This window comes from Pseudorca crassidens, chromosome 19 (assembly GCF_039906515.1).
Source record: "Pseudorca crassidens isolate mPseCra1 chromosome 19, mPseCra1.hap1, whole genome shotgun sequence".
In the NCBI taxonomy this organism is placed as follows: domain Eukaryota; kingdom Metazoa; phylum Chordata; class Mammalia; order Artiodactyla; family Delphinidae; genus Pseudorca; species Pseudorca crassidens.
Window position 1 is genome coordinate 50,857,369 of NC_090314.1, and position 18,678 is coordinate 50,876,046.

Below are 18,678 nucleotides of genomic sequence, written 5' to 3' on the forward strand. Positions count from 1 at the left end.
CATAGGCAACAAAGCACTTAAATTCCAAACCAAAATGAAATATCCCTTTATGCTTATTAGGATAGCAAAAAACAAAACAAAACAAAAAAGTCAATGGTCAGCATAACAATTCACAGTGAAATATTAGCATCAGTCCCATTAAATTTAGAAAGTGCACTAAGATGCTCCTCATTTCAACTAGTATTTAACATTGTTTTAGAGGTGGTAGACAGTGCAATTTGAAAAGAAACAAAAAGGAGGTATAAATATAAGAAAAGCAGATGTATGTATATGCTTCATGTTTGAAGCTGATGAAATGTTATTCCTAGAAATTCCAACCCAATCAAAAAATAAGCTATTAGAAACTATTAGAAAAGAGAAGAGGTGGCTAAATACAAAATTAATTTTTAAAATCCATGAGCTCTCCACTAGAAGCTCCATGACAGCAGACATCTTCATACACAAATTACTTAACGATGCAGTAAGATTTCATGCTATAAGGGAAAAGATTCATAAAACCAATTATGCATTATCCAATTTTATAAAAAAATATGTACGTTTCTACACATGTAAGTACTCCTCATGAATATACACACAAAGCTGGTTATCAAAGGAGAGTGACCAAAATATTAATGTTATCTTCTGAGTTTTCTAAATTTTCTATATTTCTTTCCTGATAAAGAGAAAAAGCAAAAATAAAATTTGAAGTTCTTACTAGACTTTCAAAAGTGTTATTTTAGGGGCTTCCCTGGTGGCGCAGTGGTTGGGAGTCTTCCTGCCAATGCAGGGGACACGGGTTCGTGCCCCGGTCCGGGAGGATCCCACATGCCGTGGAGCGGCTGGGCCTGTGAGCCATGGCCGCTGAGCCTGCGCGACCGGAGCCTGTGCTCCGCAACTGGAGAGGCCGCAACAGTGAGAGGCCCGCGTATCGCAAAAAAAAAAAAAAAAAAAAGTGTTATTTTAAAAATTCAAAGCTTTTTTCCTAACCTAGTTATCCAAATCAGAGATTAATGAATGTCAAGACCTCAGAAAGAGGTTGGCAAACTATGGCCAGCCACAGACTGTTTTTACAAATAAAGGTTTATTCAAACACAGCCATACTCATTTGTCTACTTATTGTCTCCAGCTGCTATCATGTTACAGTGGCAGAGTTGAGTAGTTGCAGCAGAGACAGTGTGGCCCACAAAGACTAAAATATTTACTATACAGCACTTTAAGAGAAAAGTCTGCCAATCCCTTGCGCATTAGATCATCTAGTCCAATCTACACTTTACAGGTGAGTAAACTAATAAGCCCCACAGAGGAATGACGCCTCTAAGGTCAAATTCAAGCTAAGAAGCAATAAAAAAAATTCCATTCCCACTTGGCCAGAAAACTCTGAAGAGAGACATCTGCCTCCCAATTTAGGAGCTAAACCTCAGGCTTTCATATTATAAATAAGTGTATTTACCAATAAATGATGAGGAAAGGATTTTGGGCCTAGTCTATATCCAAAAATACCCGCTAAAGGTCTGAGTAAACTTCGGTAAGTTCCAGAAAAAGTCAATTTAAAAGCCACATAAACACGGATTAGGGAAGGTCTAAGAACAATAGTAATGAGAGTATAACCTGGTTCAGCCTATGAAATGTAACCCAACCACCCTACTTTTAGGAATCCACCTTATAGAAACACCAGGCTGGGTGACTAAAGATACATCTCTAGCACACTTACAACAGCACTGTCTGTAAAAGCAAAAAGGGACTAAAATTCCAATAGGGTTAGTTTTTCAAGGCAAATAAACTTTAACAGCAAATGCAGTTTTGCATTAATAAAGGGAAAAAAAGGCCACTTCACATCTTTAATTTACTTGGACCCTGTAGCATTTGAGTTTGTGTCCCCTGCCATAAACAAGCTCCCATTGTTAGGTTTCTCCTGAAATGCAGGGAGATTTTATAACTCAAGCTGTTTAGGCAATTAAGGATAATAATATATCTGGATAAAGGCAATCTTCCAAGTTTACAGAGAATCAGAAATTTGAGGCATTTCACCCAGACAATTCAAGCTAAAGAGTTCAAATATGTATCTGAAATTACAGTAAAATCACTTTTTAATTTTTTAATTATTTGCATAACATTGTGAAAGCAGATTATGGTCATAAGTTGGAGAAAAGGGTAATTTACTAAGACTGCAAAGAGTGTGTGAAATAATTTTGATGTCTACAAAAACAGGGAAAACTGCGCTGATGGGAAGGGCTAAAATTTTATTAGCTACTTTAAATGCTGGACTATTTCCTCAGACAAGTCTCAATATAGCTATGCAAGCATTAGAAGGAAAAAGGACAAGAAGAGAAATTCCACACAGATTAATATGTGCGTTTCTGAAATGCTTTTTAAGTTCCATAAATAGAATACACTATAAACAGACCTCAAAGGAGGCAATGTTAACATCCTGAAACCAAGCAGGAAGCCATAGCAGCAAAATGTAGAAATTGCACCTACTGAACACTGTCATTCAGTATGAATCACTTGGCCATGCAGTCTCCCAAGTGTGTGAATTCTAGAACACATCCATGAGTAGAGAAGAGTGTAAGCATGAGCTTTCTTAGCAAATCTTCTGAGGTTCCATAATTGCAATTTAACATTGGTTAAGTAACAAAAGAATTCCACTCAAAAAGTGATGTCTTTTCCTTGAAAACTACTGAAGTAATTAAATCATTTGTCCAGAGACTCCTGAGAAAGAGGTTTTATATCGAACTCAGACAACTGAAACAACACACCAGTATGTGACAATTCAGTTCACATACCAACTTTTACAATACAGGAATTCCCTGAGTTATCAAACTAAATTTCTCACCTAAAAGTCTCTGAATTTTAATTCTTTCCCTTTTGTCCTGCATCTACGACTTAGCTTAATTTTATCAGGACCATGGCAGATTTTCTAAAACTGAAGGTCAGCTGACTACCTCTTCCCCTACCCCAGAGAACAACAAATGATGCCATCGTCGCAAAGATGAGCCCAAGTCTCACTGCAGAAATTCAACACCATCACATCCACAAATAACGCTGGGCTGACAGGCTTAACAGAGAAGAACCACAGCCAAGTGCTGGGGCTACCCAGGCCGCGCAGGATTCAGAGCAAATAAAAGGCTAGAGGAAAAGGGATGCTAGGTAAATTCTCACAGTTTAGCAGAAGCAGACTGGCGACAGTAACACGGTCAGCCCAAGAGAACTTTCTGTGATGATATGAAGTGACCCAAATGTTCTACATCACACATGGCTACTGGGCACTGGAAATGTAGCTAGTGTCAATGAAGAACTGAAGTTTGAATTTTACTCAATTTAAATTTAAATAGCCCCACGTGGCTAGTGGCTGCCATACTGGACAGGGCAGAACTAAGGGTGAAAAGAATCTAGAGAAATTTTTTTTGACTCATACACTCAGTTCAACAATTACCTGTGCTGCCTACTGCATGCTAGAGACTGAGCGGCACGAAGGAGAGGGAGATGAATGAAGAGTCTCCCTGCCCTAAGACAGGTTCGGGTGAAGTAGACAGACAGATAATTAGAGTCCATTTCAGTACGATGTCTTAACAAATAAAGATATAATGATGAAGGGGTCAAATAATCCTTCCTAAATGTTTAGTACTTAATAACAGAGCCTCAGAATACATGAAGACTAACAGAACTCCAAAGAGAAATAGGCAAATCCATGACAATATTTGTAGACTTCAACAATTCTCTCTTGGTGATCAATAGAACAAGCAGGTAGAAAATCAGCAAGGATACAGAAGACGTTCATAATGCAACCAACCTGACCTAACTGACACTTATGGAACACTCTACCCACCCGCAGCAGAATACACCTTCTTTCCAAGTACACTTGGAACGTTCACCTAGACAGACAACATTTTGGGGCACAAAACAAACCTCTAAAAATGTTTTACAGAATTAAAGTCATACAAAGTATGCTTTCTGAACACAATGAAATTAAATTAGAAATCAGTAACAGAAAGAAAGAAACCTAGAACACCTTGAAATATTTGGAAACTAAACATATAAATGCACATGGTCCTGGGGGGTTAGGGAGAGGTAAAGGAACTTAGTCTCACCTAAGGAAAAGGGAATGGTGACCAGAGAAGACAAGCTGGAGAAGGTGATGGATGCGTGACCAGGAGTTAGTCATCACAGCAGTGAATAACTATGAGGTGTTTTTTTTTTTTAAATAAACTTATTTATTTTTGGCTGTGTTGGGTCTTCATTGCCGCACGCAGGCTTTCTCTAGTTGCGGCGAGCGGGGGCTACTCTTTGTTGCGGTGCGTGGGCTTCTCACTGCGGTGGCTTCTCTTGTTGTGGAGCAAGGGCTCTAGGCGAGCGGGCTTCAGTAGTTGTGGTGTGCGGGCTCAGTAGTTGTGGCTCCCGGGCTCTAGAGCACAGGCTCAGTAGTTGTGGCACACGGGCTTAGTTGTTCCGTGGCATGTGGGATCTTCCCAGACCAGGGATCGAACCCGTGTCCCCTGCATTGGAAGGTGGATTCTCAACCACTGCACCACCAGGGAAGTCCCACTACGAGGTTTGAGGGGAACTTTTACAAAGAATTCAGCATTACTTGACAATCAAATTCAAGGTGAAGAGAAATAAGTTGTGAATAAAGAGAGAAATAAAGGAGATTTAGAAGTCAATTCAACCTTGACCACATCCCAACTAACCAATCTATCACTAAGATGTGACATCCTAAATACTAAATTATTTTTTGAATATTTCTCTCCAAGGTACAAAATCTGTCACCTGGTCTACTTCAACAGCCTAATTCCCTTCATCAATTCTTATCCCACTCCAATTCATTATCTATTCTATAGCCAGAGGGACTTTTTTTAAAAAAACACCAACCTGATCACAGCACTGCTGGCTTTGACATCCTTCATGGTTTTCCCTCCACTCCATTGCATGTGGTGATCCTATGGCCTAGAATCCTCTTTCCCCTCCCCTCTGCCGGCTACTTCCATTTGGAGCTCACCTGTCACCTCTTCAGGGAGGCCTTTTCTGACACTCCCCGCCCCACGCCCATGAAGTCATTCTTACTTGCCCCTTTTGGAAGCACTTCTCTCACTGTTACACTGGCTACCTTCCCTGCTGTTTCAGGGCAGGGGCCATGTCTGCTTTATTCCTGGCTGCATCCCAAAGAGTGCCTGGAACATAGTAGGTTCTCAACAGGTATTTTTAAAATAAGTGAACAAATAAATGAAGCAACAGAAGATGAGGCTGGTAGAGGAAGCAAAAGCCAGGTCAGAACTATCCACCTACACTAAAGCACATAATCATTTTCCCACAGATTTTTAAGAAAGGGCATAACATGGTCAGATTTGTCTCAGAGCAGAGCAGTATGTACGTGGAAGATGGATATGAGAGATGAATGGACAAAAGGAGGCCAGGCGGGCAGGCAGGCTGTTTCCTTAAGAAGCCAAGTAAGGGATAAAGAAGGCCTGATTTAGGTAACCATTAGCATGGATGGACAAGAGAGCTGAAATATATTTAAGAGATATGTAAGATGTAAACTTCACAGGACCTGGTGACAAGCCTGCACATGGAGGGTGAGGCACAGGGAGGAGTCTGGTACTTCCTCACTTCTGACTTGGGCAATTCAGTGGGCAGTGCCATTATTCACTGAACAAGGAAATGGGAGGTTAGGAGCAGTCTCTAAAGCATGAATTCTATTTGGAACATGTTGAACTGGATGTGCCTACAGGACTTCTAAGTGGAGGGGTTCAAGAAGTATTCACTCATCCATTAGTTAAAACACAGGAAGGAAACCATGACTACAGAGATTTGGGTGTCAGAGGTCATGAAAGCATTAAATTTTATTAGTCAAAAAATGCAAATTCAAACAAGAGAAACAAGAGGGCTTTTAACCCACTGGATGCAAAGATGGTTTATAAATAAGTGGTGCTGGTGAAATGGGCACTTTCATACACTGCTGGTGGAAATATATTTATAATATTTATAATATAATGACACATATTGTATTAGTATAATATGTATATTATACATTACCTAATATATATGTTATATAATATTTATAATTATTAGTATTACATAGTAAAAGCCTTAAAAAAAACCAGGAATGTGAACCAAGATTTATCTAAAGGTTTAGTCACTACAGGTAATCACAGCAAACGTAAACAGTCGGCCCTCCATATCCACAGGTTTGGCATCCAAGGATTTCGAGGGCCAACTGTACAACACCATTTTATATAAGAGTCTCGAGCACCAGCAGATTTAGGTATCATGGGGGGGGGGGTGGTCCAGCCGCCAACTGCCTGCAGATACCAAGGAATGACTGTACAGCACAGCTTAACTACTTGGTAAAGCCTTAGGATGGGATCTTATGTAGCTATGAAAAGTTATTATACCAGCCCCCTCCTATTCCAATAAATCCTATACACCAAAGCCAGATTATTTTTCAAAAAGCTCAGCTTTTTTTTTTTTTTTTGGCGGCACCACATGACATGCGGGTCTTAGTTCCCCGACCAGGGATCGAACCCATGCCCCCTGCAGTGGAAGCGTGGAGCCCTAACCACTGGACCGGCAGGGAATTCCCAAAAAGCTCAGCTTTATCATGACATACGCCACTTTTAAAACATTCAATGACTACACACTGCCTACTAAGTTCAAATTCCTCAGACTGGCATTTATTCAAATTGGACCAAAACATAATCTCCACTTCTCTACAGTCTCGCCTCCTCCACACTCAGACATCAAGTACGCAGTCCCTGAACGTTCACCTTCCTGTCATCTGTTACCTTTCACCTCCTCCTTTCTCGTTCTGTTCAATCTCCACCTGGAGAAATCCTACCCAATCTTCAAGAAATATCTCAAATTCAACCTTGTTCTTGACACCATTTCTGATCTCCCAAATATATAGAATATGATCTCTCTCCCTAATTTGTTTTTCTTACAGCACTTACCACAGCCTGCCCTATATTATTTTATACTTATGCACTGTTTTATTATTCCCTCTTGAAAGAATAAAGACCTGAGAGTAGGGACCATTTCTTATCCATCACTGGATCTCTGTGAAGGTTTTAACACAGTACCTTGCACGCTGAATAAGTATTAGATAAGTTATTTTTTAACCGTTTTGTAAAGAAATACTTAATGAGACTTCACTTTATATATGATAAATATGTAACATGAGCTAATATCCTTTTCCTCTCAACACTTGGTAAATTGACAACAAAGAAGTACAAAAGGTAAAAACATACTAGAACAAAGAGAAAAGAACCACAATGAGGTATCACCTCACACCTGTTATTATGGCTATTATCAAAAAGACAAGAAATAACAAGTGTTGGCGAGGATGTGGAAAAAAGGAAACCCTTATGCACTGCTGGTAGGAATGTAAATTGGTGCAGCCACTATGGAAAACAGTATGAAAGTTCCTCAAAAAATGAAAAATAGAATTACCATATGATCCAGCAATTCCACTTCTGGATATATCCAAAGGAAAAGATATCACTATCTCAAAAAGACATCTAGGGGCTTCCCTGGTGGCACAGTGGTTGAGAGTCCGCCTGCCGATGCAGGGGACACGGGTTCGTGCCCCGGTCCGGGAAGATCCCACATGCCACGGAGCGGCTGGGCCCATGAGCCATGGCCGCTGAGCCTGCGTGTCCGGAGCCTGTGCTCCGCAACAGGAGAGGCCACAACAGTGAGAGGCCCGCGTACCGCAAAAAAAAATAAAGACATCTATACCCGCCATGTTCACTGAAACATTATTTACAATAACCAAGACATGAAACAACCTAAGTATCCATTGATGGATGAATGGATTAAAAAAATGTGGTGTATACACATACACACACACACACACACACACAATATACATATATGGAATATGATTCAGCCATAAAAAAGAAGAAAATCCTGCCATTTGTGACAACATGGATGGACCCTTAGGGCATTATGCTAAGTGAAATAAGTCAGACAGAAAAAGACAAATACCGTATGATCTCACTTATATATGGAACCTAAAAAACAAGCCAACAAGCAAGCTCATAGATACAGAGAACAGACTGATGGCTGCCAGAAGCAGGGGATAGGGGGTGGGCAAAATGGGTGAAGGGGGTGAAAAGCTATAAACTTCCAGTTATAATATCAATACAAATAAGTTATGGGGATGTACTGTACAACATGGTAACTATAGTTAAGAGTGCTATATTGTATATGTGAAAGTTGCTAAGAGAGCAGATCTCAAAAGTTCTCATCACAAGAAAAAGAACATGTTTTTGTAACTATGTATGTTGACAGGTGTTAACTAGACTTACTGTGGTGATCATTCGGCAATGTATATATATATCAAACCATTATGCTGTACACCTGCAACTAAGATAATGTTGTATGTCAATTACACCACACTTTAAAAAAAAAAAAAGTTGGCTCAGGGTTCGTAACAGAGAAATTCAGTGAAGTGTGCCTACTCCAAGGTGTGAGCCCTAGTCACCCTCCCTCATCTGGCTTCCCAGGATATTGGTCACGTGCCCTCGGACCCCTACTCCCAGCCCCAGGAAAAAGATTTACGAAATCTTCCCTTAAGAAACCAAATAGACTCACAGGAGAAAAAAAAAAAAAGAGTGAAAGAGAAAACAAAAATTCACAAAAACAAAAATTGATACCTGGGGTTCCACTGCCCAATTACTCTGCAGTGAAACCCACCAGCTGACAACCCATGGCCACCCACAAAGTGCTACCCAGTGCTTCACTCCTAAATATGAACAGTTGAGGATCACGAGGCACTTGAAAAAAGTCTCCAATATCAAAGAGAAAAAACTAAAACCTAAGAAAGGAATCTGAGAAAACAAAAGAAACAGAAGAAATCTTCAAAAAAAAAAAACTATAATAAATATCCTTAGAGAGATAAGTCAGGATGTTGCATCCAAGAAGAGAATGCTCTGAAAAAGGAACAGAGAAAAGAGCTTTGGGAAATTATATATCATAAATAATTATTATGTTAGCTGAACTTTCCAAATTCAATAATAAGAAAACCACCCAATTAAAAACTGGGCAAAGGGAGTTCCCTGGTGGTCCAGTGGATAACACTGCACTCCCAATGCAGGGGGCCTGGGTTCAATCCCTGGTCAGGGAACTAGATCCTGCATGCATGCTGCAACTAATTAGTCCACATGCTGCCACTAAAGATCCCGTATGCCATAAGTAAGACCCAGCACAGCCTAAATAAATAAATATTTTTTAAACGGGCAAAATATTTCAACAGACACTTCACCAATGATTTTCTTCACAGACAGCAAATAAGCACGTGAAGAGATACTCAGCATTACTAATCATTAGGGATAATTGACTGATAAAGATACAGTGATATGGGAAAACCTTGCCGTATATCAGGGAAAAACAGTTTGTTCAGTGTCATCCTAGTTATAACTTTTAAAAAATGTGTAGATAAAAGCAGGTTACAGTAAGTGGAATTATATATATATATATATATATATATATATATATACACATATACACACACACACACACACAGAAACATGTCTAGTGAGTATCTTTGGTTGGTGGGATTACAGATGATTCTCATTTTCATCTTTATATTATATGTATTTTCCCAAAGGAGTAAATCTACACTATTTTTAAATTTTTCATTGCAATTTTTAAAAACAACTTGAGAATAAATGAGATCTCAGGGGAAGGAGGGAGACAGTGAGGGGGCCAGGGGCTGGTTTGAAAACCTGGAAACCTGGTGTTTAAGGAACAGGCAGAGGAAAATGGCATGGAGGAGAGGAACTACCAAAGAGCTGAAATTATCAAGAGCACTATTTCTACTTTAACTGACCCCTGTAAATAACTAAAGTAAATGTATTATTTATTATAGTTCTAGAATAAATCAGATGTTAGGTAAACTGAATGTTTTGAATGGGTAAATTAAACATTTAGTAATTCTTTTAAAGGGGGGAAAATAAAGCTCTATTTTCAGGTATATTTTTATTTAATGTGGTCCTTAAAATATTTTTATACCTTGTGAGTCAGTTGACAGCTTTTGACAGAATAAAATACTACCTCACTACATTGTAAGGTCCCTATATCCCTACAGAGTATCCACTTTCAGTTCAGGAACAAATCCACAGACAATAATAGCTACTATTTATTGAATCTTTACTATATATATGCCAGGCACTGTTCTAGGCACTTCACATGCATTAACCCATTCAGCCCTCACAACATCCTGAATTCAGTACTATGATATCTCCATTTTACAAAGGAGGAAAGTGAGGTACAAAGAGCTGAGCAAAATGCCCATCATCACAGAGCCCAGATTCAAACCTATGAGGACTGGTTCCAGATCCTTCACTCTTTAAAACTCTGTGCTACATGCTACCTCCCTAGATCCCTGACATTCATAAAAGATTTATCTAAAATCCTGAGACTCTCACGTATCATGACAGCCTAAAATTTTGCGGTGGGCTGACATATGTGGGTGCCTCCGAAGCCTGCCAGACGCCCTCACACTGACTATGTGGGAAAACGACTCCACTTACACTGCTCCTTCTCTGACAAACCCTGGTATAAATTCTCCAAGCTGACCTAAAGCAATCCAAAAATCATAGATATTTTGGAAGATTTACAAACCAGCTCTCATTCATCCTAAGAGAACTGTTTTAAAACTACTGTAATGAACAAAATAAGTCTGGTTATAAAGATTCTACTAAAATTGTATTTGTAATAATCCAGCTATTCCACTCCTAGGATATACCCAAGAGAAATAAACACATCTTGTCCAGACAAAAACCTATACACGAAGGTTAGCAGCAGTATTATTCATAACAGCCAAAAAGTAGAAACAATTCAAATATCCATGAAGTGATGAATGGATGAGCAAAATGCGGTATATCCATATAATGGAATATTATTTAAATATAGTGCTGTTACATGCTCCAAGATCCATGAACCTTGAAAACATTATGCTAAGTGAAAGGAGCCACATATTGTATGATTCCTTTCATAAGAAAGTTCCAAAAGAGACAAATCAACAGAGAATGAAGTAATGGTTGCCAGGGGATGGAGCAGGGGAGGGAGAGAACAGGGAGTGACTGCTATGGATATGGGTTTCTTGTTGGGGTGATAAAAAACGTTCTGGAATTAGATAGGGATGATGTATTCACAACTCCGTGAATATACTAAAAACCATTGAATAATACACTTTTTTTTAAAGGGTAAATTTTATGGTACGTATACTGTATCTCAATAAAGCTGCTATTTTAAAAATGCAAAACTGTGTGTGTGTGTGTGTGTGTGTGTATAATTTAAAAAAAATTTTTTTTTTGCCACGCCAACTTGTGGGATCTTAGTTCCCCAACCAGGTATTGAATCTGGGCCCTCGTCAGTGAGAGCTCAGAGTCCTAACCCCTGGACCACCAGGGAATTCCCAATTTTTTGGTATTTTTTAAATGTAATTTTTATTAAATACTTCTCAAAAATAATTCAGTAATTTAGATGTCCAATGTTAGCTCTTACTGTTACTATTTTTAAAAATCAACCAGCAATCAAAAAATACTTGAGGAATGTAACTTAGTATCTAGAAAAATATACAGAATAATCTGATACATACCAGTATACCAAACAATTAAAACGTTATATTTAGCTATATGCATTTTAATACTATCTGCATTTTACTGTCTATCTTTTAAAGTGCATTTTGTAAGTTTTTTTTTTAAGAAATGTTCTGTCTCCTGAAGCTTATCATTTTAAAGAACTGAAAGCATGAAAAAAATTAGAATAATGAGGGTCAGTGCTAAACTAGTGCTAAATTACGAAGATGAGGCTATAACTGCTATAAGAGGCATTCAAAGAGAAGAGAGGACTTCCCTGGCGGTCCAGTGATTAAGACCCCGCGCTTCTACTACAGGGGGCGCGGGTTCGATCTCTGGTCGGGGAACTAAGATCCCACATGCCAAGCGGTGCAGCCAAAAAGAAAAAAGAGAGAGAGAGAGAGAAGAGACCAAGGTGAGCAACAGAACTCTGGGAAGACTTCTAGGAAGAGATCCCCAGAGCATGGCTACGGACCAGGGAGGGAGCAATCTAACCAATGCAAAGAGGGCATCTACTAGGATTTGCTCCTGTCTGTGTCACCCAGACTACCAGTCTGCCACCACTACCACCACCTTCTCACCCCTGGCACCCCCCCACCAAGGATCTGCAGTCACAGGGAGGACATGGGGTCTTGAAGAGGGAGGAAAGGCAGACCTAACGGAACAGACCAGAGCTCCTGGCCTTAATATCCTCATTCCTGCTGCACACCCACATTTCAATACCCAGCTCCACTTCCAAATATACACCAGAAGAGTACTGAGCCTGAGCTGTACACAGACCATCTATTATTGCATACCTCAGACACACCTCTCTAATACCCACAGGTCATGTTGTCCAACTTTTTAATAACTCTTTGGGGCCCGCATTTTCTTTCTTTTAATTCTCATGTTTAACCTCTTCAGGTACCAATACCTGAAAACAGATCTCATTAATTTCCCTTATAATCTTAAATTCCTGTACCTACTGAAAGCATTGCCACTCTTACAGAGGCATATCTGATGCATTCCTCTGTCTACACTTCTGATGCTGGAGAATTCTGAAGTACCTCCTGAATTGATCTTCCCATCCAGGGCTACAAAACCCATCCAGATCCCCACCAGTTATCTGTCCTCTTCCAATCCATCCTGCAGAACAGAAGTAATGCTAAACTTCCTGATGTCCCCCTGAAATCATATCCCGCTTGTTTCCCGATCTTCTGATTGATCCCCAATACCCACAGATGAAATAGACCGGAAATAGACAGGAGGGTGGGAGGGGAGGAGACTTCAGAAATCACCTCTTCCATTAATTCTCTCAATTTGTGGGGGAAAGAACTGGCTGCATCAGTGATTTAACAGTATCCACGATTTGATTTGGTTTTGTTTCATGCTCCCACATGGTGCTGATAGGAATACAGCAAATCCCTTGGGTGTTCCAGGAGTGAAAAATGACTGAGGATCACTGATCTACCCCAATTGTTATCCTACAAATGAGGGAGATGCTATAGCCTGGTTCTCTAAGTACTGCCCAACAATGGTGCTTTATTTTTTTATTTCCTATTCACATACTCAGGCTCTTGCTAAAGCAGGTTACTTAAGCCTGCCTGCACCTTAGAATCAGTGCCTTGCTTCATGCTGCTCCCTCCCTTCTTCTGTCCATCCTCAGTAGCCACATGTCCATCCTCACTAGCCACATGTCCATCCAGGAAGCATATACCCACACCAACTCCCCCAAATAGGGTATGATCTCGCCCTCCTTTAAATCTCCACTGCACTTCGTACCTCACTTGTAGCAATCAGGAATTCCAAGCACAATGAAAAGATACTTGGTTGACACCAGTGAGAATAAATACTGCCAGCAGGTAACAAATTCTGCTTCAGATCAATCTACAGTTCATTCATGGCACCTACGCCACCCATCTCCACTGTCATAATCCTTAGAGCACAGGTCCCCAACCTTTTTGGCACCAGGGCTTCATGGAAGACAATTTTTCCATGCACGGGGGTGGGGGGAGGGGTGATGGTTCAGGCGGTAATGTGAGCGATGGGGAGCGGCGGATGAAGCTTCACTCCTCGCGCTCACCTCCTGCTGTGCAGGCCGGTTCCTAACAGGCTGCGGACCAGTACCGGACCCCTGCCTTAGAGGACATAAATCACTAACTCTCCCAGGGCAACACCAGCGCTTTTGCTTTCTGAAGTCATCAGAAGCTCCAAATTTCAAAATACCACCTAGGGGCTTCCCTGGTGGCGCAGTGGTTGAGAGTCCGCCTGCCGATGCAGGGGACGCGGGTTCGTGCCCCGGTCTGGGAAGATCCCACGTGCCGCGGAGCGGCTGCGCCCGTGAGCCATGGCCGCTGAGCCTGCGCGTCCGGAGCCTGTGCTCCGCAACGGGAGAGGCCACACCAGTGAGAGGCCCGCGTACCGCAAAACAACAACAACAACAACAAAAATCAAAATACCACCTAGGTATTCTCAGATGTTCCACACAAGTTAAATGCAAGAACTATTCTGTTTAAAGTCTAATTTAATTTTTTTGAATTAGAAAATGCTTGATTTCAAGGTGCTGTCAGAACTTTACCAAATGCCTATTCAAAAGATTTTCTACACAATCCTTCTTAATGTACTGGCAAACTATGTCATAAAACCTACAGGCTGAAATAACTCTAAATTTTAACAATAAAAATAAAAGCCTCATTCAACCAAATGCCTTGAATTTAAGCAAAACTAGATGATTTCAATTTTGTATTAACAAATTGTTATACCTATAATAATATGTCATGTGAGTACCTTACGTACCCATTTAAAATTTCTCTCCATTAAAAGGAAAACATTTCACCTCCAGTGAATAAACATTTTTAAATATATGGTTTTAGAAAATTAAGCTAGTAACATCAACCAATGTCTTCGCATCAACAGGTATATTACCTACAAAGTACTCAACATATGAATAGATGAATGAGTAATTTCTTATACTAGGAATTGAATATTTAGTACTTAAGCCAACATTCTAGTTTACAAAGCTTAATAATCTTCTCTAAATTACCAATAAAGTATATTCCTCTCTGAGCCCTGACAATACAGCTGGATTCAAATCCACCAAACATATTTATTTATGAGCTTGGGGATATCAAACCATCTAGAACATTTTTCCTTCCAAAGCACATACATTTTTCCTTCCAAAGCACATACATTTACCTAGAAGTACAGACAATAAAACTAATGAAACAGGTGCTTAGCCTAAACAACTCACTGTCATGCATTGTTCTAGGCAAGCAGACGTATTCTAAAAGTTTAGAACGCAAAATGTATCATCTCTTCTACCATAATCTTGAGAAATAATGTTTCAAAAAGTAAAACATCTAACACGTTAACACCACATCCAATAAAGGAAGGAAAATGCCTGGCAAGCAATATGAAACAGCAGCTCAAAACACACTAACTCTGCTGCTAAAAACATTCCCTGGTCAATGTATCAAAATCTAATTAGACCAATATTTAGTTTCCCAAATCCAAAATATTTAGGAATTATGGCACCCACAGTAGAATTAGCACAACTTCATCTATTACAAGTTCTCACCTACTAACAATCATCTGTCCAACCAATCTCTGATGAGCACCGGCTGTGTGAGACACGCTGTACTAGGAAATGCAGGTGGTGTAAGATTAATATAAGCATATATAATCCATAATTTCACATAAAGATAGGACAAGCATACACAAGGTGCACTACGAATGCCATCAGAAAAAACGAAATGTCATGGAAGTACATAAAGATATAAGCATCTTTTTAAAAAAGGAAACCTAACCACAAACTGTAATTTAACTCAGCATATACACGGCTCTCAACCCTAAATATTATATTCTAGGCCTTCAAAGAGGAGTTAAAGTTAGCTGAACCACCCTGCCAAAACACCTTAGCTCTGTCTCATCTGAGAAAACTTCCTCCAATAGTGTAATTTACTCTCCACGGGTCTTTCCATTCTGGGCTCTTGGTAGAAAAGACCACATGTGATTTCTTAAAGTAAAAACTATTACTATAAAAGATGTACTAAAATTAAGTTGGCAAGAAATGAAGAATGGTGTGTAGTCCCTTCTACATACGGGACACAATCACTTGACATTTGATTCATTCCCTTCATTCTCCTGCCAGCTCTCCCCACACCCGACCCCAAAGACAGGCAGATATTCTGTCAGGCAAAAGAAATTACCTTTTTCATGTGCTGTTAGGACAATCTAAACAGGTTTACATCTGACTTAATACTCATACTCCTCCAATGAGTATTTAGGTATTTATAAAAAAACAGACACACTTAAATTTAACCACTTCTACTATCCTAGTCTCTTTTAAAAACAAGTGACACACCTTTATCACTTTGTTAAGATCCTATTCTCTCACGAACTTTACTTTTTAAATGCTCTGAAAACTGGATTCTAATTTAGTTAATCCAGATTAACAAAAATATAAAGGAAAAGTCTTGTAGGTTATCGCTATAAATTACGGTTTTTTTCACAATTTAGTAAGCCGCAAGTACGTATTTAATACAAAGCCGCCATTGTGTGTGTGTATGTGTGTGTTTTTTAAATAAACAAAACGTATCTCAGCACCAGCCTAGAGGAACTCTGAGAAAATAGGAGAGGAGTCACCATGGAGAAATTCATTACAGATCAGGGAGGACTATTATCCTCAGAAACAGAATGAAAATAAAAAGTCATTTTGCAATAAATCTCCCTATACTTCTGCTGTGTGACTTGGGAGTTGGTCCAAAAGTTCATCTTCAGCAATTGCGTCTGCATGATCAACTATACGTCTCTGCAACAGGTGACAGGAAACTGCATTTCTCAGGCAAAGGCATCAAATTAGTTAAGACGCATGTTCCTGAGGTCTCTTATTTTATTTTGCATTTTACCGAAATGATTTTGAATCAGATGAAATACTAAATTTGTTTTGGTTTCCTTTGGTTTTTCTGCTTTGCTTTTTAATCGGCCATTTACCCGCAACTGTTGCACGCGCCCATTAGCACTCAAGAATAAAAACAAACACACAGGACCAGATAAGGCTCCCCTACTAACCCAACTGATCTATTTCCTTAACACACTTTTAAAACCACACAGCTCGGGGTGTGAAGAGAAGCATGTTTTGTGTGTGTTTGCATGGCACAATCTATCTAAATCCTGAATTCCCTTTTTAGGAACAGATATAGAATAAAAATCTAAAAGAAACCACATTAGAAATGCAAAGAGGTCTGCAAAAACAAGAGGCTTCTTTCATTCCAAAAAACCAAACCAAAACAAGGGGAGAAAAATGAATGCAATGGATGTGTGTGTGCCAAACTTTCAACCCTGCCCGGTGGAGACACTGCACTGGCACAAATTTTTAAGAGGAAAAAGAGGGGGTTGGTGGGGGGAGAGGGAGAGAGAGCGCGAGTGTGTGGCCTGCGAACTGCAACAATGCAATCTCCATTTTGAACAATGCGCCTCTTTCCTCTAGTAAATCTAGTTTTTTGCCACTTGATGTGCCGTCGCATTTCCCCTCTGTCTGAGGGGGGAGGAGGGGGTGGGGGGAGACCAGAGAGGGAGTGAGCGAGGGGAGAAGGGGGAGGAGGTGGGGAAGGAGTCTGCAGCAACTGGGCTGGGTGGGTACCTGGAGTGCTGCTATAGGTGCTATGGCTCCTGAAGCTGCTTTCCGTGCAATAACTGGCGTCGTCGTCGTCGTCGTCTTCCATCTCCTCCGGATAATCGGAGTCATCGTCGTCCTCTTCCATCTCATCCTCCTCGTCGTCCTCGGAATCCTGGGTCTCCTCAGCCTCGCCGTCCTCCTCCTCCTCCTCCTCCTCGGAGACCATGTCCTCCTCCTCCTCTTCCTCCTCACTCTCGTGGTCATCGTACACCACTTTGTTGACGGCCCTCCGGGCCGGGGTGGTCCGGGCCAGGTGGCCGCCGCCGCCCCCGCCCCCCGTCCTGCCGCCCCCGCCTCCTCGCCCCCCCCGGCCCGGGGCGCTGGTGCTAGGGGGGGCCGGCGGCGGCGGCGGCTTCCTCCGGCTACTGCTGCCCCCCCTGGGCGAGCTCAGCCGCGTCTTGGGCGCCACCTCAGCCTGGGCGGCGGCCCACCTGCCCCGGCTGCTGCCGCGGTGCCGCGAGCGGAGCCCCCCGATGGGTCCGGACGTAGGCGGCGGCGGCGGCGGCGGCGGGGCCGGGGCGCAGCGCTCCGCAGCGGGAGCCGCGGGCTGCTTGGGCGGCCTGCCCCGCCGGCCCCTCATGTCGGAGCCGAGGCGGGGGGAGAAGGGAAAGCGGAGGGGGGAGGGGCGGGCGGAGGGGTGGCGGTGGGGGGCGCCGGGGCCGGGTGGGGAGGCCCGCGGGGCCGGGCGGGAGGGGCCCGGCCGGCGGAAGCGGGTGGAGGGAGAAGGCTCAATCCGAATTGCTGGGGCCCCACTCCGGATCGCCTTCAGCCGCCATCTTGTTTCTTCCCTCTCGCTCGGTGACTGGGGGAACCGACAGCGGCCGCAGGCCCGGAGCGCGGTCACGTGAGCTGCGCCGCCGACGAGCCTGGGACGGAGCGAGGCCGCACGGCGGCCGCTAGAGGGAGCGCGGCAACGCCGGGTCGGGGGCGGGGAGCCCCGGGCCCCCTCCGCTCGGCGTGGCTGGACTGCACCCGCTGGCGGCTCTGAGGAGAGGGTCGCTCCCTCGCGAAGTGCCCCGGGCCGAAGGCCTCAGGAGCCGGCTGCCGAGCCTGAACTCACAGAGCCTCCTGCCCGCATCTCCCCTTCCCCGGCTCCAAGACGAGGGCAGGGAAGCCCCCAAATTCGTCTCCCTCCTGCCTCCTTGGGGAAACTGATGCTGAAAGAGCCAGAGAGGGTGTCGGGCAGGGGGGGGAAGACTCCAGCGACCGAGGGGGCAGGGCAGCGCCAGCAACGGAGGGAAATTACCTGAGGGCGGGGAGACGAGCCCCCAGAAATGTGAAACTCCGAAGGCTGGGCTCTAGAGAGTCCTGAAATTGATCCCAGTGACAACTACTCGGGGGCTGTGCCAGAAGCCACGCCCAAAGCTGCCAGAACCCGAGCGAGGGTCGCTCTGAGACTCTTCGGATAAAATTCCCACCCAAAAAGCCTTCGATAAACTTCAGAGTGCAACTGCATTCCAGTCTCCT

The 18,678-nt window shown here is 42.4% G+C and overlaps 1 protein-coding gene across 12 annotated transcripts in view; it reads right to left on the reverse strand.

Annotated features, from left to right (window-relative positions):
- The window catches only part of BPTF (bromodomain PHD finger transcription factor), a 139,619-nt gene extending 121,813 nt beyond the window's left edge, over nucleotides 1–17,806 (reverse strand). For all 12 annotated transcript variants that reach the window (XM_067715247.1, XM_067715245.1, XM_067715246.1 and 9 more), the window contains exon 1: nucleotides 17,176–17,806. In XM_067715247.1, the coding sequence (XP_067571348.1) occupies nucleotides 17,176–17,791 (616 nt within the window). In that variant the 5' untranslated portion in view covers nucleotides 17,792–17,806. The remainder of the gene's footprint in view (nucleotides 1–17,175) is intronic.
- Nucleotides 17,807–18,678: the final 872 nt, after the last annotated feature.